The following is a 27,935-nucleotide window of genomic DNA, read 5'->3' on the forward strand; positions in this document are numbered from 1 at the left end:
AGGTTAATAAGCCACCCATTAGATCCATTTTCAAGTCTTCACCACTGACTTTGTAATGTACAACACGCAGACTTGAATTATAATTGGCAACCTCCTTCTTTCCTCCCTGGGTAGACATGACTGACAAAATTGGTTAGAGGCAACTAAGTAACCTCTATTGACCAATGACTTAGTAATTTTAATGAAATTACACATTTTGATGAAAACTATAGTTACTAAAGCATTGTATGCTGCCTAAACATTTTTTGAATTTTTTCAGCCAAAATTCACATTTGTAGCTTTTTAAATACACTTACAATTCCTCCACCAATTAAAACATTTTTTCTGTGCTTTATTTCATCCTTGAGAAAATTTAGTCAGAAATCTAAAATTGAATTAAATGTGAGGGTGTTTTTAGTCAATTTGTTAAAAGTTATCGAGAAAGCATAAAATCCTTCCTTTTCCCCACAAAAAACAGGATTCATTACTTTATAAATCTAGTTTCAGGAATGGAATATAATTCTGAAAATAAATTAATATTTCAGCTAGAATGGCTTATTTTATCAGTATTTTTATATGGTTTTGGTTTTAATTGCAAGAAAATAGAATTTCCAGCTGTATAATATACTGTTATTAATTATTTTAAAAGATATGTATGTATGAATGAATTGATTGGGATAAAATGTGAAATATAAAATATAGACTACTCTCTAACAATAGGAGAGGCCACCTTTGTTTCTATTGATAATGGTCTAACTTTCTATCAGAAAAATATTCAAAGTGCTTATCATATACATTTTAGCTTTAAGACCACTATTTAAATTGTATACCAGAACCATTTTTAATATATGAAACTCACTGATGGTATCTCAGAGTCAGAATAATTAGAATGATTTCACAGTAGTGGTCTCAAGGCAAAACCATAGTCAGTGTCACTAAAATTCATAGATGAAGAAACTAGCAAATTTAATCAAACAGAGCTGATCAAGCCAAAAATATATTATTAAACCAATATTCCTAACTAGAAATATGAATGATATCAATCATTTTATGCAAAGTTTGCTATCTTGGATGAATTAAATCCCATAAATTACCTTGTTATTAAGTTTTCAGAAAACTTAAATTATTTTTAAGTATGTATTCAGTGTATTTATTCAATATATGTATATATACACATAAATGTACCAAACACCTACTGTGTATATCTTATAAGGTAGAGCGAACACTATGCTAGGCACTGAAATCTTTTACCCACAAATACAATAACTACATTTGCTTATTTTCTATAAACTAATATCGTCTTCAGAAGGAGTACGTTTATGAAAACACAATCATCTCATACATTTTGATTGTCATGATTAATCAAAATATCTAAAAAGTGACTTTAGCAAGAATGAGGAAACACACCAAAGGGTGACATTTTATGGTTCATGGAATTAAAATAGAAATCCAAAATCTTGGAAACTCTTTTGAGGACCTTAATATATACATCTTAAAGAAGTATATATTGGTCAGAGTTTGTTTGTTGAAGAAATAATAAAAATTAGCATATGACAGGCAATGTAAATTTCTTCTAAAAATATTTAAATATTTTATATTAAAATTTTATAAAGTTGAGCAGACATTACTTTAAATGTTTTTTTTTCAATCCTCATACTTTAAACAATCCCTAGAAAAATCAGTTGATAAATAAGGCAAAATTGGAGCACTGAAAAGATGAGAATTTATGAAGCCCAAATCACTTGTGAAATACAACAAAAGTTTACCTATTATAAATGTTTGGTCAAGAGCTTAAGAGAGTTTGCATTAAGAAGGGTTCTAGAAAGATGACTGTCTGTTTTGCTTATTTTTACCATTTGTGACTCTTTAGGATGTACTGTCTTATGTGGAAATAAAAAAGGAACATTAACTTACACATTGCCTTAAATTTCAGATTCCAAGGGTTTTAGATTTTTTAAAATTTTAATTCCTTGAGCCATTTGTGAATGTATGACTATACTGAAGCTAGATGGGAGAAAATGAGGTAATCGCCCTTGGTCGTTGATGAAAAGTATCAAATTAGGATATATATGAGCATACAAAGAGTGAATAGAGTCCAAGAAGTCAAGTGAAAATCTAAGATAGATGAAAGCAAGGAAACAGTTTAACACTTGAGCATTCATGGAGAACTGGTTTATTGTCAGATTGTAAGACTTGGAAGTAACTGCATATTTTCTTAATATTTAGATACCATCTCAAAAATAACATTGGAAACTAAATCTCGATCAGTATTTTCCCTTCTTTGGACACTGGACTCAGAAATGAAATATATCCCTTGAATTGCTGCTTCTACATGTTTGTTTTTCTTTTTCACAGAATGGACATAATTTAATTTAATTTAATCATAGTGATTCATATCCACTAAATACCAAACTCTGCCAAACGATGTGCATGGTGGTAAGGGAATAAGATGACTAAATCAAGATATAAGTGTGAGAGGTGCTCCATGATTATACAGGCTAATATTTATACATCAAGATGTCTTTTGTATTAGAATATTTACTCATTACAATGAAAATCTTGAAGTTGAGCACAGAAATAGACTTACACATGGGATAAAATGTTCACAACTAAATAAGTAAAGTATGTTTCCATTATTTCAGAATAGAAGTTGACCATAACCGTAACATACACAAGTAATCATACTTAACACTTATATTTATTATTAATTTTAAAAATAATTTTGTTGGTTCTGCATATTTTTCAATCATTGGGTATCAGTATCAGTACTTCTTTCCAGCATCAGTACTGAATAAAATACTAAGATAATGTATTCCTTTAGTTGCATTATGTGAACCAACATTTTGAGAAAAGACTTCAAATTGATAACTGAAGTCTTTGGCATTCAATGAAAGTTTTCCTTTGCATGGAGATATAAGAAACTATACTTCAAAATTAATGCATATCTGCTCTGTGTGAAGTACTTAAAACAATTTATTCCCAAAGCCATATTTCAGAATGCTATATACTATAAAGATTTTAGCCATATTAAGTCAGCTTAAATTATGAGGATGGGAAAAGGGATCATTTGAAAGCAAATCCCATTGAGAAGTTTAACCTTTGCATTCCAATATCAGGATATATTTTAATGGCATTTGAAAAAGACATCTCATTTCACCTGCACATAGGAAAATGCTAAAAGCTCTTAGATAATCTGAGCCAACAAATCCAGTGCTCTGTAGGTCCCCCATAAAGTGGTTTATTTTTTGTGACTTAATTCAAATCACTTAGAATAGTTTTTATATAATTCAGTACATTGCAAAACAAGGTAGTAAAGAGGGTCCATGCATTATCTGGGTCTCTAGCTGACATGCCCTGTTTTACTGAAAAGTTTTTGTCAATCCCTTGACCTCTGAACACACCATCAATAACCACAGCCACCAACTGGCCCAGAGTGGCCTCAAAAATATATTTTGTGTAGCTCAAACATAAGTGGTCTGCAGACTGTTTGAAATATTTTAATTAGTTGCAACTATTTAAACATTAGAAAGATCTAAAAATTTTTATCTCTAGCATCCCTTGGAAAATCTGATTGTTTGACAATCCTCCCTTACAGCAGGTCAGTAGTCCACTGGAGCTGGACATTATCTGCCACAAGAGAGACTATCATTGCTAGCTTACCATATTCTTCACCATCCCCAAATGTCTGCTTTCTTCCATCTCTCTTGCCCATCATTGTATATTTTTGCATGTGGTCTGCTTCTCTCATTTCTGTTCTCTGCTCAGGCCCTACAGTGAACTTGCAACCCCTAATTCAAATCCTTGTCCAGTATCAACTTCATCCAACACGAACATCGATGCTCTTTCTCCTACCTCCTTCAGAGGAACTTGCCTTCTTTAGTCACCACCTCAACGTGTACCTTCAGTCTCTCCCAGTCTTAGAAATGCTTTCCATGTCTACACTTTACTTGTATACCCCTGGGATAACTTCTACCCCTTTCTTATCACAACCAGATTTTTCTGAAGGGTGAAGAAAGCTCATATGTTAGCCTTATTAGTTTTTGTAATTTGTCCAATTCGTCTCCCCAGCTGGACTGTATGCTATTTTAGGACAGAATTTATGCCTGATTTATTTTTATAATACTCCATGTTACCATAAAATAATAGCCATTCGGGAAATATTTGATGAATGAATGAGTAGTAATAGAAGTAGAAATAATCAATAATAATAATAATAAAACTAACAAAGTTGCATTGGGGGAAAAGTAAGGATGATATTTATTTTCACAGTAACTCTCTTCACCACACATATTCCTGGATCTTCTACCTCGAGAAACCATGAATGCTGCCACACAGCAGTAAACAAAGGCCAATATGCTACTGCAACTAAAAACTATTAGAATGGATTAATCTTTTAACATGGTGCTACAGCAAGTTACTTCATCCCCACCTGGTGCAAGTACCAGATATAGATATAGCTATTTCCACTCAAATTTCAGCAGTGTCTGATGTCTGCGGTAAATAATAGTTATGAGGACTCTGTTCCAAGGCCTGACAGGAATGATTCTGTATTGTTGCTATGAGAATTCAGTAAGAGAGTATTAATTCAAATACGTTCATTGACTCATGGACACTAATTACACATAATGCCACTCTACGGAAATGTAATTGGGCATATTTTCCAACTGTAACTATCCCGTGTTTATTTCTTAACCAATGTCATAAATAGACATGCATGCACAAGGTACATAAAGTAGAATGTAAATAGTCAAACATGCTATGAATGAAGCCATAAATTTGTAGTAAATGTTGAATAAAACAAAATGTACAGTAATATGTTAAATTATGAAAATTATTTATCAACTTGTCTATAGAGTAGTGCATTCTCTATGTCATCTCTACCAGGTAGCTGTCCTGCATAAGCATAGTACAAGACGTTTTCTCTATGTTAATATATAAAATGATCAATCAATTTCGTATCTAAAAATTCTAACTTTTCTTTTTAATTCTACAGCACTCTCAACAATAACAACATTACTAGACTTTCTGTGGCAAGTTTCAACCATATGCCTAAACTTAGGACTTTGTAAGTAGTCACAATATATGTAAAGGTCATATTAATCAATTAAACCTTCCCCTTAAATAGCATGTTCAATAAGCGAAGGACGGGACCACTAGTTTACAAGGTAGACAAGGAAAGCCCAACTTTGGAAAAGACTAGATATGATATTTGTGGGAATAAGCTATTATTCTGGAAACTGGAAAGATTTCTTTTAACTGATATGCATTATGGAAACTTTGGAGTTAAAAAAAAAACAACATTTACTTTGAGCTATTGTGGAGGTCACATTTCATTAAGAAATGGAAGATTCCTTGATTGGCTGTCAGAAATGATAAATGGGAAATCTTTATGATTTTATTACTGTACTGCAAGCAGACCTAATAAAGCTAAACTGGTTCTCCAACATTCCTTATAACGTGAAATTATAGCATCACCCTCTAGTACTTCTATAATTAAGGTTGTGTCAGCATTTATATTTAAAAAAATATCTTTTTCAGGGTTACAGATGGACATTAAGATATTTTTGGTCTAATAAAGTATTGACTACAGCTATTTCTTTTCTCTTGAAGAAAAAGTAATCCTTAAAGCCCAGAGTAGGCTTTAAAATCTTCAAAGCCCAGGGTGGACTTTAAGTTATAGAATTTCAGAGGTAAATCTCATTTGAACTGAATTTCAGAATCACCTTGACCTAAAAAAATATATTACATATAACATGTAGGACATGATTGGAAGCAAAACCAAAGCATCAGACTTATTGAAAAAAAAAGTGTTTTTAAGTTGGGTAAATATATTTTGATTAGATTTTCAAAATATTCCTCATTTTCTCATAGCTTGAACTAGGCAATACCAATTTTAATGTCATTTTTTTCCTTACTGAAATCTAACTCTGTACATAATAACACATCATTATAATTTCCTTGGAATATTATTTAGCAAAATAAAGGAATTCTACAAGTATACAGACATAGCTAAATTTTGTATTCTTGGGGCTATCAGAATAAGACTAATCTGACTGAATTAACAGCCCAGTTCACTCAAAACTATAATTTCCCATTAACTTCAGGTAATTTATTTTAAAAAAGAAATTGATCAAGCTTTCAATCTTTGCAAAAACAAAGCCAACAAAATTGTAAAAACATTCATCTGAATTTTTGACAGTGTCCTTTATTTTCTTGTAGAAATTCATGAGTTTGTCTTACTAATCAGGTTTTTCAATTTTTACATTCTTTTCTCATCTCAAGTTTGTGCACACTTAATTGGAATTTTTGTAATGTGCTTGGTTTGGATGGAAATATTTAGAGTACAAGGATATGGAATGTGCCTCTGTGGCTTCCAAAGGACAGAACGTCAACTTCCAAGCAAACTGAGCCAGAGGTCACCCATCTTTCCCAAAATGTAGCTTTTTGTTCTGTGGTACGCCTTCTAGTTTTGAAGCAAAGCATTGTGTTCCTTATCTACAAACTCAAGGAGAATGCAAAGCAGCCATTTAACTTTAAATTCCTTTGCTTTGGTTGGGTCATTATTCTATAGTATCATTGCTACTTAAAAATTCCATTTTCATAGTCTAATTATCTTTCTGGACTGAGTTCCATGTTTTAATATCCATTACTGTTATTGGGTTAGAATTGAACACATCAGCTTAAAAGGACTAAAATGGTATTACTGTGTCATAGATGGTTCTGGGAATGGTGCTTTGATTTATAGCTTTGGATGTCCTTTTCTTTAGTTTGAGAAAACATAAAAGCCAGTTTGAAGTCATTTACCTAATTTAGTGGATACATTTGTCTGATATTTTATTAATGGAGAAGTGCTATTTGCCACTTGGAAGCAATCCATGATCTTGTGTGGATCCTGCCAACATAGAGCGACTCACTTAATTCCTTCACTCCCAGCCATTTGTGCCTTTTAATTTCAGTCGCTGCTCTTTGAGGACACGTCTCCAGGAGCCAAAGGAGCTAATCCCTTTTCTGTGATTAAACAACAAAAGAAGGAAATCAGAATAGGATGTGAAAAAAGTGTTTTATATTGAATTATTATTCTGTCTTGTTCAGCAAAAAATGCAAGTGACCTGCTGAAAAGGTTTTATAAGCGGTTTCTATAGAGACTCATAATGGCAGGACTTACTGATATTTCAAACTGGGAGCCACAACTTTTACTAACTTGCCCCTCGCCCAGTCTCCCCATTCTCCCACCCCACCCCCATTGGCTCTCAGGATGTTGGAACTGTGGAGCAATTTGCATTAGACTTATTTTTTTTCTCTTTCCTCTTTTAAATGAACATAAGTGAAATATGTTCGTGTAAAACATAATTTTATGGACATACTTAAGCTTCTATAAATTGCTCAGTTCAGACTAAATGAAGAGAGACTTGATTCTGTGAATGTACATCAGTTTAATTTTTAGGAAAAATAATTATATTGGAATCTGCTTAGCTTTATCTACTTCTATGTTAAGAAATAAAGGTATATATTATTGTTAATGAAATAACGACTTTCTGTTTTCTTGCTTTACACTTCTTTTTTTCTCATTTAGTCGACTGCATTCAAACAACCTGTATTGTGACTGCCACCTGGCCTGGCTCTCTGACTGGCTCCGCCAAAGGCCTCGGGTTGGACTGTACACTCAGTGTATGGGCCCCTCCCACCTGAGAGGCCATAATGTAGCTGAGGTTCAAAAACGAGAATTTGTCTGCAGTGGTAAGGGAGAAAGAAGAGTGATGTTATTGTGTTTATTGTATCCTGTTATGTAACAGAATGTGTGGGCTGCATGGGTCAAAGGTTTCAGTATTGTTCACTAATGTGCAATTGTGCACTAATCACTCTACGGAGATCCTCTTTTTCAATGAAAATATGTTCTGAGACCTTACTATATTGGTTGGCAAGTACTGGTTACTTGTATCTAAATTATGATAAAACACTTTTCAGTTTTCACTCCAGGGGAAATATGGAAAATCGCTAAATGATGGTTCTACTTTTGATTTTTTATTTTCCCATTAAGTAACAAATTATAGCTACTTTTATGTTAACAGTTGAAAAAAAATGATTAGCTAATCCTGGATCCCTGCTATGAAATTCAAAGAGCAATCCAGCCATAGTTGCAAAGTAACAAAATACTTTTCATGCATACATGTATACTAATGGTTCAGTTTTACTTAAAACAAATATTAAATGACCAGCTTTAATAACAAAAATCTAAGACATAGGGTTAGGCACCGTGGCCCACACCTGTAATCCCAGTATTTTGGGAGGCAGAGGTGGGTGGATCTCCAGAGTTCAGGAGTTCCAGACCAGCCTGACCAACATGGTAAAACCCTGTCCTTACTAAAAATACAAAAATTAGCTGGACGTGGTGGTGCATGCCTGTAATTCTAGCTACTTGGGAGGCCGAGGCAGGAGAATCACTTGAATCTGGGAGGCGGAGATTGCGATGAGCTGAGATCACACCAGTGCACTCCAGCATGGGCAACAAAAGAGAAACTCCATTTCAAAAAATAAAAATAAAAAATAGTCTGGGATGTGGTGGCTCACGCCTGTAATCCCAGCACTTTGGGAGGCCGAGGCGGGCAGATCATGAGGTCAGGAGATCAAGACCATCCTGGCTAACATGGTGAAACCCCGTCTCTATTAAAAATACAAAAAATTAGCCAGGCATGGTGGCGGGTGCCTGTAGTCCCAGCTACTCAGGAGGCTGACCCAGGAGAATGGCGTGAACCTGGGAGGTGGAGCTTGCAGAGCCAAGATTGTGCCACTGCACTCCAGTCTGGGTGACCGAGCGAGACTCTGTCTCAAAAAATAAATCAATAAATAAAATAAAATAAATAAATGAATAAATAAGACATAGGCTATGTCTGATATCAATCAATAGCTAATGTTTACTGAGTTTTTTAATATGCTTAAGCACCAACCTAAGTATTTCACATATATTTACCTCACTTCGCCTCCCTTATAACAACTGTATGAGAAATGTAATATTATCTCTATATTTGGAGATTCAAATGCTGTGAAAAAGAATAACCTTGCTGAAGTTTATATAGTTGAGTCCAAGGATCTTAACAGAGGTGGTTTGATTACATACATACACACATGCATGCACATGCGCGCACACAAACACACACACACACACACACACCCATACATAGTATCTTTGTATGTATATATAGGGTTGGTTCTGCTTCAGCTTCAGAAGTATCTGTTCAAAATACAACAAAACAAAATTTTAAGAAACGTATAATGCATCATAAGTAGTTCACAGATTTTTAAAGGCAGGGTAGGCAGACATGACTAGTACTTGATGCTATTAAATGGTTATATTTTAGACCCTTGTTTGTGTTTTTTCACATTTTATAACCTAAGCAAAATTTTTGTATAATATCATGGAATGTTCTCAATATGTCTGATTGCTTTTTTTAAAAAATTAAATAATGAAATGACTAACAGTTCGTTACTAACCACTTTTTTCTCTCTTCACTTTTTCCTTTCTGTTTTCTAGATGAGGAAGAAGGCAAGTTCACATTTCTTTTTTAGACTAGAGATATTTTTGTAGTTTAAGAGCTTGTTTAGAGGGATAGGATTAGCAGCTGGCTTGCAGCCTCTTCCTGGCACATCACCACCACTAGGGCCCTTTCCTGGCAGGTTGGAAAGGGCCATCTCCACTGTCTTCCAGAAACCATGCATGTCAAGATGCTTATTTAATACAACTGTGCTGATATTCTGTTGCTCACCTTTCAACCATTAATGTCTGATTTAAAAATTGTTCCAAATATTGAGTAATAAAAGTACTTACAGGAAAGGAGCTACTTATACCAAAATTTTAAATTACCTAAATCCCCCAAAAGAATAATTTTTTTATTAACAATAAGATGACTTTATACAGATTATTATTATAATTTCAGAGAAACTGATAATTCTGAACCTATCAAGACATCAAGTTCTGGATTAGCTAATTTTTCTCCACATTTATTGGCATATGATTATTTAATCTGAGCAACAATTATCTTCCGATGGAAGTATTACTGTTTTGTTTTCTTTTTTAAAAGAAATTACAAAGTAAATAAAGCCACATGAATTTGATAAAGACCAAGCTCTATTTAAGCTTATTAGGAATGAATATAAATTAGTCTGAAGTTGCTGGGTTTTTTGGAAATTAGAATAGTTTTGAATATAATTCTGATTTTGAAACTGAATTTAGGTTTTCTCACAATAGTTTTAAAAATTAGCAGTTTTATGACCAGTTTTTAGAATCTCATTTACTTCTTCTCATTTGCTTTATAGACCTAAATATATAAATGCATGCCTCCTAAAATATATTTTAGAAATATAGGACCATTTTATGATCATGTATTTAAAGAGATTTATTTATGTGAAATGCTTTGTTACTTGAGCTAAGTTTGTATGTTTCACAATTATGATATTCAGGAGGAAAAATATAATACCCGTTTATTTCTTTTTCAGGTCACCAGTCATTTATGGCTCCTTCTTGTAGCGTTTTGCACTGCCCTGCCGCCTGTACCTGTAGCAACAATATCGTAGACTGTCGTGGGAAAGGTCTCACTGAGATCCCCACAAATCTTCCAGAGACCATCACAGAAATGTATGTGCCTGAAATTCTTTCTTATCTCTCCACCTTCCCAGTGAACCAAACTTTGATTTTCTTTGGGAAATTCTGCGTTTATCAAAGGCACATCTGATCAATTGGCTTAGACAAATGTTCTTTTCAGAAATGTATTGATTCTTACTCTGATTATTTAAAAACATACCATGTTAAAGTGGCTATGATGTTTTTTCTTCCACAGATAGAATTAAAAGGAATACAGATTTTAGGAAAAATAAGACAAACAGGATTATTTATACCTGGTTCCACCGTTTGGGCCTGTACATCTGTGGTTGTCCATTTCTCAGTTTGGAGCAGTAGGAATATAAAAAGGGACCAAGCTGGGGTTAGTAAACCACAGAAACAATACAGTTAGGTGATGCTCTGCCTCCTTGAGAGCTCATGTTTTAAAAGCCAGTCTCACTCTTTTGTTTGAATTGATAGTTCAAAGCAAAGTGAAGAAAAGATAACATAAAATCAAATGTAAAGATTTTTTATATAGTGCATGTTTTAGCCTATTTGAAGCAGTGTCCACCTCCATTAAAAGTTAAATTCTTAGGACAAACTATTGCACACATATTTTGTATGCAGCTGCTGAATGCATTTCTATGTCCTCACCAAATATAAGTCATGTGGATAAAACAAGATCACATAAGATGTAAAATGGAATGCTTTTACCATCTTGAAAAGTAAGCACTAGGGAAAATCGTTACCTCGATATTCATTGAGAAAACCCCTCTTAACCACCCAGCCCATTCATATTATTATGTTATAGGCCAATTCTAAATTGTAACTGAATAAATTATCTTGGATTTTTTGGTTGAAGTAATAGAAACAACTTCTTAGAATACGCCTACATAGTATGCGAAGAAGTTGTTTTTAAAGTGCTCATTTTTAACCAATTTATTTAATTATGATAATAAAGTAACTTATCTAATGTACCTTATATGAGAGTAATCTTAGTTCACAGGACTCACTGCCATTAGTTTAAAGTATCTACCATGTGCTTAATAGTGTGCTGAAAGCTTTGCAGTGTAAGACATGAACCTCTGCAGGAATTCTACACTCTGTGGAGATTTGACACTGAATAACATATACACATAATATCATTCTCATCAAAATTTTAATTAATAGAACATTACTTTACCTCTAGAAGACATTTATAAGTATGTTTTGGCTGAACCTTGAAAGAAAAATAAGTTATAACTTGGGAAAAGACAGATGACATTCCTGAAAAAGAAACATTGGCAGCAAAGAACAGAGGTGGCAGTAAGCATTGTTTGAGAGATTGTAGTTGAACCTAATTAGAATAACAGGATAATGTTGAAGCATCATGAAAAATAATGCCCTAAAAAATACATCTCCATCTAATTTTAAAACTACAGATTACTGAAGACCTTGATGCTTGGTCAGAAGATATTAGATGTGATAAAGTAAAGAGCAGAATGACATACTGAATTTTCTCATAAGGGAACTATATAGTCATCTATGCAGGCACAAACATTTCTTAAGTAACCACTTACTACCTAAAGGCACTATGAATGTTCCACAGATCGTCCATCAAGTGATTAGAAAATGTGACATGCAAATTGAAAACTATTAAATGATGTACACAGTGAAGAACATAATAAGAGATGAACACATCAAGTTCAAGGTCTTACAAAGGGCATGAAGTTGAGGGCAAGGTACAATGGTTAACTAGAGTCAGAAAGTTTTAGTTGGAACCCCATGTTTACCTATCATTTGTGATAGGTAGTCTCACTATTTGTGAGACCATGGACAAGTTACTTATCCTCTGAGACCCTATATCCCATCTAAAACTAAGGGTGGTTGTCAGTTTGATGTGAAATAATTAACACACATAGAGCTATGTGTGCTTAGCATATAGTAATCACTCCATAAATGATAACTCAAGCATAGAAGTCTTTGTGTAGAAATAACACTGAGCTAGGCCTTGAAAGGTAGTGAATGAAACTACAGAGATGAGGACAAGACTTTCAGAATTAATGCAACATCATGAGCTAGGCAGTAGGAATGAAAGTACAAGATGTAATCAAATAGGAATTCAGCTTGCCTGATATTTGATATATGAGATAGTACCAGGAAATAAGTTGTAAATATACACTGGAGTCAGTTCATGGATGGTCATGTTGATATAAGGATCTTGGATTTTGTTTGGAATGCATTTGAGCATAGGAGTTTTAATCTGAATTTTCTAGAATAATTGGTCTGATGGCTGTGTGCCAGTGATTTGACAAAAGGAGAGAATGCAAGGCAGAAGGCCTCTTCAGAGGCTATTTCTTTGGTCTAGTGGAGATGTCAGAAGAGTAGGAGCTAGTCAGTAATAGTAGGAATGGTGATGTGGAAACAGCTATGATAGCAAACGTAGGAGAAGAATTCGTGGGATTTGGCATTTGATGAGGTAAAGGAGTAATGGAGAAAAATAAACCAGACTCTGCCAGAGTTTTAAGTATGAGTGATGGGGAGGTTGTGCTTACATCATTGTGTATAAGAAAGTGAGAAGTGGGACCAAAACTGGAAAGGAAGATGACAGTGAACTCAATTTGTGAAATACTTAAGGACCAGTGACACATTTAGAAGTACTAAAATTGGGCTGGGTGCAGTGTCTCACGCCTGTAATCCCAGCACTTTGGGAGGCTGAGGCGGGCGGATCACGAGGTCAGGAGATCCAGACCATTCTGGCTAACACAGTGAAACCCTGTCTCTACAAAAAATACAACAAAAATTAGCCAGGCGTGGTGGCGGGCGCCTGTAATCCCACCTACTCGGGAGGCTGAGGCAGGAGAATGGCATGAACCCGGGAGACGGAGCTTGTAGTGAGCCAAGATAGCGCCACTGCACTCCAGCCTGGGTGACAGAGCGAGGCTCCGTCTCAAAAAAAAAAAAAAAAAAAAAAAAAAAAAAAAAAAAAAAACAAAAAGTACTGAAATAATACAGACTATAATAATTTTGGAGCAAGCAAGACAAGGACTTGAGGCAAAAATTTTAGAGTAATTAACGTAATAGAAAACAGTCGATATTTGAAACCATCAATTGGCTAATGAAAAGGAGGTAAGAGAGGAGAAGCTCAAGAACTTAATAAAAACAGCAAAGGGCTCTAATAGGTAAGGGAGGAAGAGACTTCTAGGAAAAATGATCTCCAGAGGCAAATATTGCTGCCAGTTAACCAAGCTGGAGTCTGAGAGAAGGTCTTAGAATTTGACCTGCATATTGTTCTTAGAAGGTTCCATTTTGATAGAGTGGTAGGTCAATGAGCCACCTTTCAGAGTGTTAAGAAAAGAAGTATTGATTAATATTCGAGAGAGTAGATAAGCCGCAGTTTGAATAGTTTGGCTGAGAAAGGATTTTTTGAAAATGACAATTGTTGCTCTGTAATGGACAAATTTGGATTAATTCTAAGATGCAGAAACCTGTCATCATTAGAAAGTCAGAAAGAAAGAATGAGTTTAGAGAGAAACGAGAGTGTGAGAGTTATATAAGATATGTGTGGGAGCAAGATCAATCTGGACACAGGAGCGAATTGGTCAAATGCAGATCACAGGGAAGGGGAACAAAAAGCTGTTACAGGTTGATAAAAGGAGAAGAGTAGGATGGAGACATAACATATTCATATAGCAATATGAAACATTTAAAATGGTTTTCTTATGTAGTCTATTTTATTTCTTATCATAGTGATTTTCTTCTACTTTGTATGCTCTATAGATTTTGTATAATGGTGGGATTTAGTTATATTAAAGTTATTCTAAATAATATGTCCTGTGGAATTTGCCTAAATTGAGAAGGTGGTATATCAGGTAAAGCTACAATAAATTAAATTTATGAGGAGAGATGAAAACATGTGAAACTGCTGGCGAATTTTACTTCCCTGATTATTACATTGTCAGCTTTATCAGTAGAGCATCTGGTAATAAATAATATTGATCCTCAACTCAACAAGATAATTCCATTTTCATTCATTATAGTGGCATAACTTACTAGCTTAGTAATTTATTTCTTTTATTACTTTTTTGTTTTTTATAAGAACAAAGAACATCACTAAGGTTATTAAATGTGGAAATATCTTTATAGATGGCAGGTTTTTATTCCGTGATGAACTGAGAATTATAAACTCTCACCATTTTATTCAAATATATTTTCATATCTGAATTTTACCATAAATTGTTGGTTGAGTTTCTTTATTGCAAGTTATGAGATATTTCATTCAATAATTTTGACTTGATTCCCCACTGTGTGATATGTCTTTATTCTTACAACTGTCTCATAATATAATTCTAATGAAAAGAAAGTATATATATGCCATATATGAGTGATCAACTTGCCTATAAATCTAAGTAGAAAATAATGACTCATTTTTTCTGCTTTCTGTTTCCAACTACAAATTCATACTTCTGCTATTTGGTAACACAATTATCTGTTAAGCAGTAGGAAGAAAATATTTCTTTAAAGTCAGAATTGGAATAATGTGGAGAAGGAATAATAGAGACTGACGTTTCTTGAATACTTGCAATGTTGGATTGCAGTTGGATCGCAATGTTGGTTTATGCACATTTGATCTTCTCATTGACCTGGTGATGGGGATATTTATGAAATTAAATAAAATAGTAAAACTAATGCAGAAGCGCAGGTCAGATAAAGGCTGGTGGTTTTCTCCAACAGGCCTCATTATACTGATCATTTTACTGCAGTGCAGAAGCTCCCCTCTTGTTTACAGGTTAGAATCTGCTTTTGACTGTCCCTAGTTATCATATTTTGTAATTATTTACTATTGTGTGTTTATTTTTAAATATCTGTCTCTTCTACTAAAGTAAACATTCTATGAAGGCGGGAACCAGTTCTGTTCTTATCACTACTGAATACCCAGCAAAAAATCTCGTACATTGGCACATAGTGGGCACTTGATAAATATTTACTGGGTAAATGGAATAATTTAAAAATTAATCAGACATTTGGAACAGATTTGTCTCTGAAAAGATGAAGCTGTATTAACCAAGTTTAATAAATAGAACCAGAGGAACAGCCTATTATCTCCCTGTAGACAAATTGCTACTTTTTAAGCGTAAAATCAGCAAGAGAAAAAGTAAATGCATAGAATTTTTAATAGCATGGGATAAAATGGGTCTAGAATACTAAAAATTCATTAAATTTCCCTGTTCTGCATACTTACTTGGATTTCCACTCTTTAAATAGTTCTGAGATTTTTTTTTCTATTCTCGGCTGACCAACTTAGCATTTAATAGGTACCCTATTATGGAGCTGTATTAATTTAATCATCTTACAGATGTCTTAGACATCTTTCTCTACAGTCATATTCCCTCTCTAATGAAGCCTGTAGACATTTAATTCAAATCTTTCAAAGGCTGAGAACTTTGTTGTTTAAAAAAAACTTGGAAAAAAAAAAAAAAAACAGAGGCTCAAAAAACTTAGAAAGTTTTTAAAAACCTTCAATTGTGAAGTGGCTAAAATGGCTTCAATCATACATTTGCTTGACTCTCCAGCCCATGGTCCTTCCTCGATCAAGCTATAAAAGAGGTAGGCATAGCTTGGTCTTGTTGGAATATCATAAAAGGAAAAATTTTCAAAATCATGAAGAGAGAATGACTGATACTCTGACAAAAAGGGCAAGAGAAATTTTAAGAAACTTACCTATGAAGAGAACGTAGAATGAACAGAGAGAAAGACAGGATACAGGATTGTTTGCAAAACTAAGAGCTGTTTTATATTACTTTATATCTGTAACTATTACGATGTCATCTTTCCTATTCTTGGTTAAATGTTCTCTTATTTCCCTGAATCTTCTCCACACAGCACTTATCACAGTTTAACTTGTTATTTGAATAATGTAAAACTCTCCCATTAAACTGCAGACTGGGTAAGGGCAGACCATGTCTTTCCCTCACCATTTCTGCCCCAATACTTAGCATACCGTGGGTGGAGAAGACAGTGTTGGGAGCAGGGGAAAATCTTGGACACACAATCTGGAGAGTTTGCAGGCCGCCGTTCTTCATAGTAAAAAATTAAAAAAAAAAAAATGCGCGTGCTGGATCATGCCTGTAATCTCAGCACTTTTAGAGGCCGAGGTGGGCAGATCACGAGGTCAGGAGATCAACACCATCCCGGCCAACATGGTGAAACCCCATCTCTACTAAAAATACAAAAAATTAGCCAGGCGTGGCAGCGCATGCCTATAGATAGTCCCAGCTACTTGGGAGGCTGAGGCAGGAGAATTGCTTGAACCTGGGAGGCGGAGGCAGCAGTCAGCCGAGATGGCACCACTGGACTCCAGCCTGGGCAACAGAGCAAGGCTCCGTCTCAAAAATAAATAAATAAAATAAAAAATAAAATGTGACAAAGCAATGTGGACTAATGAAGAAAATATAGAAGGGAAAAAAGTAGAACATATAATGTAAGCTAAACCTAGCTGTAAAAGGGAAAGCTGTTTGCTGCCTTGGGGTCATCCCAGCACTTTGCTGCGTTGAACTCTGCTAGTTGAAAACCTTATTCTTCAATAGCTGCAATGCCTCCTGTGAGTCTGTACACGATCTGGTCTATGGCAACACAATCATTAATAGCAAATTGATTCTGACTATCAAATCTTAAGAATTAATTACTTAGATCACCTTTTGAGGTATACAATTTTGAATGCGATGTGATAGATTACTATGAAGTTGATATTTAGTTCTCTTCAATCTGGTTATAGATTTCCTGTGGCATATTGCCTTTTCAAACCATTATACAGAAATTTCATAAATCATGGAGAATATTTAGTAAGAATGTAAGTTATAACAATTTGGTTTGTTGTGTTTGCTCCTACGTCCTCCTGCTTTTACTCTTTGCTGCCTTTTTCAGGGGCTCCAGCTCCATCCATGTTGCTGGAGAGGACATGATTTCATTCATTTTTATGGCTGTATACCGTGTCACATATGTTCCACATTTTCTTTATTCAATCAACCATTGATGGGCACTTTGGTTAGTTCCATGGCTTTGCTATTGTGAATAGTGCTACAATAAACATATGAGTGAAAGTGTCTTATATAATGATTTCTTTTCCTTTGGGTAGATACTCAGTAGTAGGATTGATAGGTCAAATAATAGTTTTATTTTTAGTTCTTTGAGAAATCTCTGTACTGTTTTCCATAGAGGTTGAACGTTGAACTAATTTACTTCCTACCAACAGTGTATAAGCATTCCCTTTTCTCTGCATCCACACCATCATCTTACACAAGTCAGAATGGCTGTTATTAACAACTGCTATTATTTCTCCGATGATTAGTGATGTTAAGCATTTTTTTATGTTCGTTGGCTGTTTACATGTCTTTTTTTGAGAAATACTTGTTCATGTTGTTTGCTCACATTTTAATGGGATTGTTTATTTTTTCTTGTTGAGTTGTTAGAGTTCCTTATAGATTCTGGATATTAGTTCTTTGTTGCAGGCATTTGTTGCAAATATAATTTTAAAAGTGTCCTTTTCTGTTCATTTCTGGTTAGATAACTACCTTCCATATATGCTTAAACTTTTTGCTTGCTATTTCTGCATTTGTCCCACTCAAAATATTGAATCTTTAATTTATTAAATAATACTCAATTTTGAATCCACATATTTCGAAGTCATCTGACTTTTTTTTGAGACAGAGTCTTGCTCTGTCACCCAGGGTGTAGTCAGTGGCGCCATCTCGGCTCACTGCAAGCTCCGCCTCCTGGGCTTACGCCATTCTCCTGCCTCAGCACCCTGAGTAGCTGGGACTACAGGCTCCTGCCAGCACGCCTAGTTAATTTTTTGTATTTTCAGTAGAGACGGGGTTTCACTGTGTTAGCCGGGATGGTCTCGATCTCCTGACCTCGTGATCTGCCTGCCTCAGCCTCCCAAAGTGCTGGGATTACAGGCGACACCGCGCCCGACCCAAAGTCATCTGACTTTTTGTATGTAAAGATATGCAAGTTAGATTTGACCAACTTGCCTTTAGCCTATTATGTACTGGCTGATTTAAAATAATTTCAAGTACTCATGAAATCAAGTATGAATTTTTGACTGATTAGCATGTATTTAGTAATATTTCAACCAGTAGAATATCTATCATGCTATGCAATTAGTTTATTTTAATTATGATAAATGTTAAAAAATACAGTACGAAATTTGACTAATTTTTTTACAGCACATATGGATGAACTTGATTACTATTCAGACAATATTGATAAAATAAGTAAGGCAAATGATACCATTTTTTAAATGTAACATGGTATGAAAGAAACAGACAATATTCTGAGTTTGCCTTGTTAAATAACAAGTAGGTTGGCAATTTCAAAGTGCAATTGTTTTCACTTTGAAAGAATTTTATTGTTTCATTGTGAAAATATTTTAAAACATAAATATATTCAACTTAAGGATAATAAAATGTAATGGAAATCAACGTAATTCAGAAAATGTTATAAAAGTTAAAATTTGAGCAATTCTACTTTAGTTCATAATTTTATTAGAGCACTTCTTAACACATGGAGCACTTGTTAGCATTTTGCAGTTTTACACATTCCTGATATTATTGCTACTTCAAATCCACTCACAAATTAGCTAGCTTACAACATTACTTTCGCTTCACATTTTATGTTTTTATAACTTTGTGCTTTTCAGGCAAGCTAATATGAAAACACTCTCAATATTTTATGCCTGTTAGAAATATAGATGACATAGTTCTTTTAAAAAGTGTCTTGTATCATACATAATAAAAATCTTCTTTATGGTAAAAAATTTTTCAAAAATGTTAAATTGTTTATTTCACTTAATTCCCTTGGAAACTCTGTGTAGGAAACTATACATGTCCTAAAGGTTAGGAAAATTCTTTTAATTTTTTGTAGTGTAGAAAATAGTTTTGTTAGTTTTTAAAATGAAAACCTGGTTTGAGATAAGAAGCTATCACTCCGATGTAGGCAATTAGAATTGCGTTCTCAAATTTTCTTTTGAGATCCTCACAATAGCAGAAACTACATATGTATCTCTTATGTACTATGAAAGTACTAGTTTTTCCTCTATCAAATATAACTTGCCTAGAAATGTCATTAAGTAAACAATCCTAAGATTAAACAAGTCAATATTATTTTATCTCTGATTCTGTGCTTATATATATATATGGTTAGAAAAAGAAAATGCAATGATTCTTCTCTGGATTATTTTTTGTGAGTTTAGTAGTCATAATGTCATTGTATGTGAAAGAATTTTTTATGTAAACCTCACTATTATTTTTATTCCCTTGTGTTTTGGGATATTTTCCTAAGTTTTCATATTATGATTTCATCAGATGAGCCCAGAAAAAGAGAAAATATTTTAGCTTCCTACAGACACAGAGCACCTCATTACTCAGCATACAAAATAGTGTTCTACAATGTGTGTCCACAGAAGAAGCTTCTCATGTTAATTTTTTTTGGGGGGGAGGGGGTTGAGGTCTCACTCTGTCACCTAGGCTGGAGTACAGTGGTGCCATCTCAGCTCACTGCAACCTCCACCTCCAGGGCTCAAGCAATACTCCCACCTCAGCCTCCCATGTAGCTGGGACTACAGGTGCATGCCACCACACCCGGCTAATTTTTTGTCTTTTGGGTAGAGATGGGGTTTCACCTTGTTGCCTGGGTTGGTCTTGAACTCCTGAACTCAAATGATCCGCCTGCCTCGGCCTCTCAAAGTGCTAGAATTACAAGCGTGACCCACCACACCCGGCAGATTCTCATGTTAATTCTTAGTTATCAGTAGCCACTCTCAGTGTACTCCTTATAGCAACTTTGGTAGCTCCATAGCAAAACAGTGTAAAAAGAATTATGTAAAATACATTTATAGATGAAACTATGCATGTAGTTCCACAGGCCATCACTGAGTTCGCTATTAATCATTTGAGTGTTTTCATCTATATTTTGGTAAAATTCCTAATTGTATATGCATAACTTGAGCAGTCTTTAATTGTCATTGAAAGAATAATTGAAGAGAAAGAATTATACTATTGAAAGAATAGTAGAAAAATTATCTTCAAAAGGCTTCATATATCCACTATGTGCAGAGAAACAATTTTCATGAAGACTTTGTGTTCATGATAAGAAAATTCTTCATTTGTATTCATTTTTTGCAACTTATTTCTTTCTTGTACCTAATTTCCCAAAAAGTTATTTAGGTAACATACATGTTATACAGACATATACTCACACACACACAAATGTTGTACATGTGTTTTTGTTAAATTGTGTGATAACTTAAGCAGAAAACGATATAATAGGTTTCTCAAAAGAAAAACATAGAAGATGGAATCAAACTTTTGTAATATTAGTTGAGAAGTAAAAATGAATATAATAACATTATAAATAAATGGGAAAAAAGAAATATTAAAATAAGCACAGAGATTAAAATGGTAAGGGCAGACAGAAACCCCAACTGGTTTCTCTTAAAAAGTCTAAGGAATCTAGTGAGTACTATTGCAGCACAAGAAGCACATGCAGAAAAGTAGCATTTTAAAAATGTACTTCTACATACTCAACAAAGATGTCTGAGTGCTTGCTCTGCATCAGGCATTATGGATGAAAGGGGACAATCTCAACCTTCAAAATGTTTACAGTGCAGAGAATTGAAGCTTTACACAAACAGAATTTTAAACATGAGATAAGTAGTAAAATATGTGTGCACAAAAAAACAAAGAGGGAGGGCTACCTTGATCTGCCTTGGAGAATCAAATAATCTTCAGGAATTAGGTTGTGTTTTGCAGGCAGAGAACTTGAGGGCTTTTTTAGACATAAGAAGCTGCATGTGCAGAGTCCCAGGAAAATGATAGAGTAGTGTGTTTTTGGAAAAATTAAAATTTGCAGTTGTTAGAATATAAAGTGAAAGCCAAATCTTGAAGAAGAGACTGTCCTGATGGCAATAGAATATGAGGGAAATTTTCTAGCAAGGTAGTAGCATGATTAGAGTTCTTTGATAGAAAAATCACTCTAACATGGAATGGAGGGTGGTTTGAAAGAAAGGAGCCCACTGAGAATGCACTAGCAACAGACTCTATAAGAGATAATGAAGGCAGGCCTAGCAGCAGATAGTGCTGGGAAGTTATTCCAAGAGGTGGCTCTAGTGCTCATGCAGTTGATTCCCCTAAAACTTCTATGGGAAAAAAAATGCAGGCCCCCTCAAATGTAAAATAAGACTCATGTAGCTTCTAACATAAGACTGAAGACATCTGGGGCATAGTCACAATGTTATTTATTCACATAATTAGTAAAACTATCATTTGCATTTTAGCAATTATGTTATAGATTGATGGTTAATCAGCTGGAATGACAGGTGAAAAATTATATAGTTCATATTTTACTAGTGATCAGCATTATTTAAATTTTAGGAAAAAGATGTTATACAATGTGGAGAATAAACTCAGTGCAGGGGTGGAGAATAATGAGAACTACTGTCTGCTTGTTGAATAATACTGTTAAACAAGTGATACAGAAAGATGATTTTTGTAATTTTTTAAAACTAAAATTATTAGCAAGCTGGAGAGTTAGCTCAGTGTCTAATTCATAGTCAGTGTCTAAAATTTTTAGTTATTAATGAGAAATAAAACAACAAAACCTCTAAATGTTTTTCTTTCTTGGGTTGATTTAAAAATATATATATGAAAACATAATGATAGTGACATATTCTCTCCCCCTGAAATCTGTGGGCCATGTGCCTAAGCCAATTTTTTTCCCGAGTCTACACCAATTGGTTGCATCTATTGAGTGTATCTTTGTATTTGAATATGTGTCCTTGTGAATACATGCATGAAAATTTTAAGACTTATTCAAAAGGTGCACACATAGATATTTTTGTCTTGCCTTAAATGCTTAAAGACCAAATGGAAAATGAGGTGTTTCTCTCCTATAAAAACAACAATTGAATTTACACTCAGGGGAATGTATTTTAGAATGACATCACAAAATGTAAAATAAAATTTAAAAATGAATACTTTTGAGGAACAAGGAATCCCAAGACAGAAACTGATGAGAATCAATTAGTATGGACACACCTAAGGCAAAACTTCTAGCTGCATGCAAAGTATGTCACTCTAGAGGCCAATATTCACTAAGCTGCTGAAGATATTTATTAAATTTGCAAAGTTCTGCAAACTGCAATTACAAAACAAATAATACTATAGGCTAAAATATGTTGGATCATTTTATGTAGAAATATATGAAAGATTTTAATGACATGATTTACTGCTAAAGTTGGAAGTAACATTCCAAAAAATAGAAAGTACTTACTTTGCAATTATATGTAATAGGCAAGATAATCCTTAACATCAAAGAAAAGGAATATTGTCTTCCTCCTTTTCAAATGATGGGCCAATCTTACCTATGAGGAGAATGTATTGGCTACAGTGGACAACTTAAGATTCAGAAGCTAGTCATTCTGCCTCCTCTTCCCTTACCCCATTAAGACTATGCTCTATTCTGTGGCAGCTGCTTTTGCCATTTACGTTAAAAGCAGATGGAGAAAATGCGAAGAACTGTCAGTTTTATTGCCATGTATAATCAGCATCTGGGCTGTATGTTACAGACACAATCAATCCAAAGACATATTTTACTGGGTATTATAAAAACTTTTTTGTGTTTCTAAGGCAGTCCCCAAATTACAGATAGTGCTATATTTTAATCCTGTTGATCACAGAGATTGCAGCCAGTTATATTTTTTTCAGCTTCAATGTGAATGATGTATGTGTGTATGTGTTTAATATACAGTTACTGAGTTATCTGCAAAACTGTATGGCTAATTTGTTTAAAAACATGATTCGGGACCATATATATTTATTTCACGCTAGAAATCAAATCATGTGTGAGATTTATATATACACTTATATAATTATTTATATAATGCATGTGTGGGGGTGTGTGGGTGTGTGTGGGGGTGTGGGGGTGTGTGGGGGTGTGTGTGGGGGTGTGGGGGGGTGTGGGGGTGTGACGTTACAGTAGTCCCCCCTCTTCCACAGCTTTGCTCTACATGGTTTCCATTACCCGTGGTCAACCTCAGTCTGAAAATATTAACGTATTTTGAGAGAGATAGACCACATTCACATAACTTTTATTATAGTATATTGTAATAATTGTTGTATTTTATTATTGTTGTTAATCTCTTTAAACTTGATCATAGGCATGTAGGATAAAAAAACAGTGTATATAGGGTTCAGTACAATCTGTGGTTTCAGACATTCAAGGGGTCTTGGAATGCATCCCCTGTGGGTAAGGGGAGTCTACCGTATATGCTGTAGACTTTTTATTATTTAATATATTGTGCTATGTATTATATTTTTGATTGCATATACATATTTTTATTATTTCACTATTTTTGTATAAGAAATAAAATACCGTATTTTTTTCTACATCTCATGTAATTTTTAGAAAACATTTATGGTAAGTTCTATTCTCCCCATTTTTCAGGAAGAGAAACAGACACAGCGAAAGAAAATAGCTTTTGTAAGGTCCAGAGAACTAATCAGCTGCAGATCCAGAATTTAGTCCATGTCCATATAAGTGCAAAGCTCATACTTTTAATCGCTAAATGACACACCTTGAAAAATTCTATGTATGTCTATAAAATGTAGAAATATCTCTTGAGGAGGGCTATTGAAGATTTGGCATGTGGATGTTATTTTATATAGTTTGTCAAAATAACACAATTTTAAGACATTGAAAATAATGTCTAAGAATTGAATGCTAGAGAGCTGAAAGTGTCACTTAAAGTGCTAATACTGTTTAATATCTTGTAAATGTCTTTAGAACTAGTTTTTTAATTGCCCAGTCATACACACTGCATGTTGTATACTCTACTGATGTAAGATCTGCTCACCAAAACCATTAGTGTATTTTATGTGTTACAGAGCCCATCAGTCCACAAGTGGCAGAATTAGACTTCACTGGGCTAAAAGATAGCTGCACGTAATTAACATATTGTAAGGGTCTTATGTTTTAAAACAGAGGGATATGTCACCATTTTTTATTTTCTATAATTTTTGAAATAGACACCAGAACGTGTTATATACTGTTTGTAGTTCATTCTTTAGGAACTTTAAAGTCGTGAAGACATGTATAATGAGGTAGCAGTAATTAGAGAGCATGAGAAAAAAATTGTACAAGTGGAGACAGAATGGGAAGAAGTCTTTTATTGGATAAAGATACTTTTGAGTTATTTTTATTGGTGCAGTTAGAAAACTGTCTTCATCTTCTCATATATTGAGCATGTAACTAAAATTTCCTTCTACATTTGAAAGAGTAGTAACAGCCATTGCTTTGGTTTCATGTGTGTATGTATGTAAACACACAAACACATACAGTAATAAAATGTTATGCAATCATTTACATAAATTATGTGGAGAAAAAGGTGTTGGCTCCTTTTACATGGAAAAGTCTTTCTTGTAGTATGTGATTTACAGTACTTTCTTCCCCTAATCACTGTCTAAATCTATTTTTACTTTGAAATTCAGGATATTGAATTTTCTCCGAAGAACTGACATTTGAAAATCTCTTAATTATGGTGGATTTTATCCATGGCATGCAAATATATCTTAGCGATTATACTATCTATTTTTGTAATCCCAGAATGTTTTTAATTAGGTTCTTTATGGAACAATGGATTCAAATTTGCACTCTATAAAATTCAGCAGCTTCTATGCTATTAAAGCACAGATTACAGGACAGCAATGCTAGAAAATGTAAATTTTATTTGCCCTTTCTTCTTACCTCAACCTGAAAACTTTATTATTTCACTTCTTTATTTTTTATAATCTGATTTAAATATGTTTTCCTCTTTTTGTAGGACAAAGGACATCATTTGAGATGTGTATTGGGTTTAGTTTATCAAATATATTCTAAAGTTCTTACAATGAAAAGGAAAACCCCTTTATTCTAAAGACCCAAAAGTTTGCAATAACTACACATTACTTTATTGTTTCTCCACTAAATTAAGAGACAACAAGGCCGAGGCGGGCAGATCACGAGGTCAGGAGATCGAGACCATCCTGGCTAACACGGTGAAACCCCGTCTCTACTAAAAATACAAAAAATCAGCCGGGCGAGGTGGCGGGCGCCTGTAGTCCCAGCTACGCGGGAGGCTGAGGCAGGAGAATGACGTGAACCCCGGGGAGCGGAGCCTGCAGTGAGCCGAGATCGCGCCACTGCACTCCAGCCTGGGCGACAGAGCGAGACTCCTTCTCAAAAAAAAAAAAAAAAAAAAAAAAAGAGACAACAGACATTTTATAATATATTAAAATTTATTGTTTGACATCTGTCCATGGTAGAAGATTTTCCTGCTTGAGAATCTGTCCCCCTGAATGAAGGATGCAATTATGTTTTGCCTTAATGAGCTGCTGAGACAGTGCAATAAAAACCAATTCGCTGCTGAGTCAGTGTAAATAACAACGTAAACTCTGTTTCAAATACTTTTTTGGAAGATTGAAAATAGGTAAATGAATAAAAGTAAACAAATCCATGGTACATGTCATTGTGCAGCTGTCTGTGGTACATGTCAATGCAATAGTTTGCAACGTGAAGATCAAGTCCTTGGTACACTGCAGTAACAGATGATTCCTGCAGCATGACTCAAGTGTGTCTGAAGTATTGTTTTTGCATATAAAAATATAATGACATTTTATCATGACTCCTCTTTGTTTTATAACTTTTTGAGTATGCAGCATTTTCAAAAAACAAGGCCTTATTTATTGTATAATTTGGGGTTTTTTTTGGCGACAATCAGTGAAATTAGTTGTAGATTACTTACAGAAATTATCATAACATATATTTGAGTGTCATTAGAAAAATTAGTGATCATTACGAGTATTCTAGCTTGAGACTTTAATAAATGAATTTTAAAATTTCCAGGGAAAATCTTCAGTTATATTAAATTATAGAATTAGTTTGGCCACATTTGTGAGTTAAGGTTCTTGACATTTCAGAAGTCTCTATGCTAAATATAATATAGCATAGAGTTTCTCTATGCTGAAATTCGTTTTGAAATCTAACTGCAAAATAAGATTATTTATCAATAAAACTTTCACAAATGTACCAACATCTCTGCTTTTTGATTATCATTGAATTCCAGTCATATAGCTTAATATTTTGTACAGAGTAGACATTAAATATTTATAGGGTGAATGAATGAATTAATGATTATTGGTTTCTTTAGATTATTTTCAAGAACCTGAAATAATATCTATGAAAAGTAGTATATGAACTAGCTTTGCATTACTATTAAAAGAAATCTATTAGTCACTAAGAATTATTAATTTTTTCTCATCATAGCACTGTTATTGTGAGCAAATCTTTAATACATTGAAATAATATTTAATTGACCAAGACATGAAGAGTCTTCTAACCAATCAATATTATTCCATCTATAGCTCTTATTCTCTGTATTCTTATTGATTACATTTTAAGCTTAAAATTTTATTATAAGAATGAGTAAAGGCCAAAAAGAATTTCTCTTAATTGTCAATCAAAACATTCTAATCAATAACGTAACAGGCAAATGATTTACATGTCCTTCACTCTATTTAGAGCTTTTGAAAAAAAACTCCCTTTCTTATGACCTAGATAAATAATACAGAAGACAAATTCATATTTCCATCATACGGTTTATTTACTGTCTTCTGGAGTAAATCCACCCATTAGGAGCCGAGAACCCAGTTAGCAGGGATATGTGAAAACGAATATAATATAGTAGAATAAGAACAGAGGAGTTAAGAGGATGTCCTTGGGTATGTAGGAAAAGGCACAACTCATTATACCTAAGAAAATAAGGAAAGGATTTAAAAGGAGGCCATGCTTTCACTGTCTTAAAATAACTAAGCATTGTTAATATCAGTACTAGTATAAAAGTATCACGAATATACATGTCCAATAATAAGAAAGAATTAAGGAAATAGGATATATTTCGACAATGGGATATTATGAAGGCATTAAAAGTAATGTCTTAGAAAATGTTTAATGATATAGCAATACATGTATGTTATGTTATTGGATGTAAAGACAATACACCCAATTCTATCTGTAGTAATCCCTCAATTACATAAAATATGCTCAAAATTCTATATGCAGTAATACCTCAATTATATAAAATAAATATGCATAAATAAATATGCAAGCAAAAAACACTAAAGTAAAACTCCCTGATCTGAGTAGGACATTATGGATTTAGTTTTCTTAACCATATTTTTACATTTTCCGAGTACTGTAAGCACCAAGGAGATAGTGTGTCTCATCAAAGGGAAAAAAGATTGTTATTAATATCAAATGTTACAGTGAGTTCAAGAGCAATGAAAACTGA

The 27,935-nt window shown here is 33.9% G+C and overlaps 1 protein-coding gene across 5 annotated transcripts in view; it reads left to right on the forward strand.

Annotated features, from left to right (window-relative positions):
- The window catches only part of SLIT2 (slit guidance ligand 2), a 372,325-nt gene that overhangs the window by 229,946 nt on the left and 114,444 nt on the right, over positions 1-27,935 (forward strand). For 3 of the 5 annotated variants that reach the window (XM_055246087.2, XM_055246089.2, XM_063619442.1), the window contains 3 exons: positions 4,973-5,044; positions 7,553-7,716; positions 10,471-10,609. In XM_055246087.2, the coding sequence (XP_055102062.1) occupies positions 4,973-5,044; positions 7,553-7,716; positions 10,471-10,609 (375 nt within the window). Of the gene's footprint in view, positions 1-4,972; positions 5,045-7,552; positions 7,717-9,508; positions 9,521-10,470; positions 10,610-27,935 lie in introns of all 5 variants that reach the window. The other 2 variants (XM_055246085.2, XM_055246088.2) reach the window with 1 other exon arrangement.

Source organism: Symphalangus syndactylus, chromosome 16 (genome assembly GCF_028878055.3).
Source record: "Symphalangus syndactylus isolate Jambi chromosome 16, NHGRI_mSymSyn1-v2.1_pri, whole genome shotgun sequence".
NCBI lineage: Eukaryota > Metazoa > Chordata > Mammalia > Primates > Hylobatidae > Symphalangus > Symphalangus syndactylus.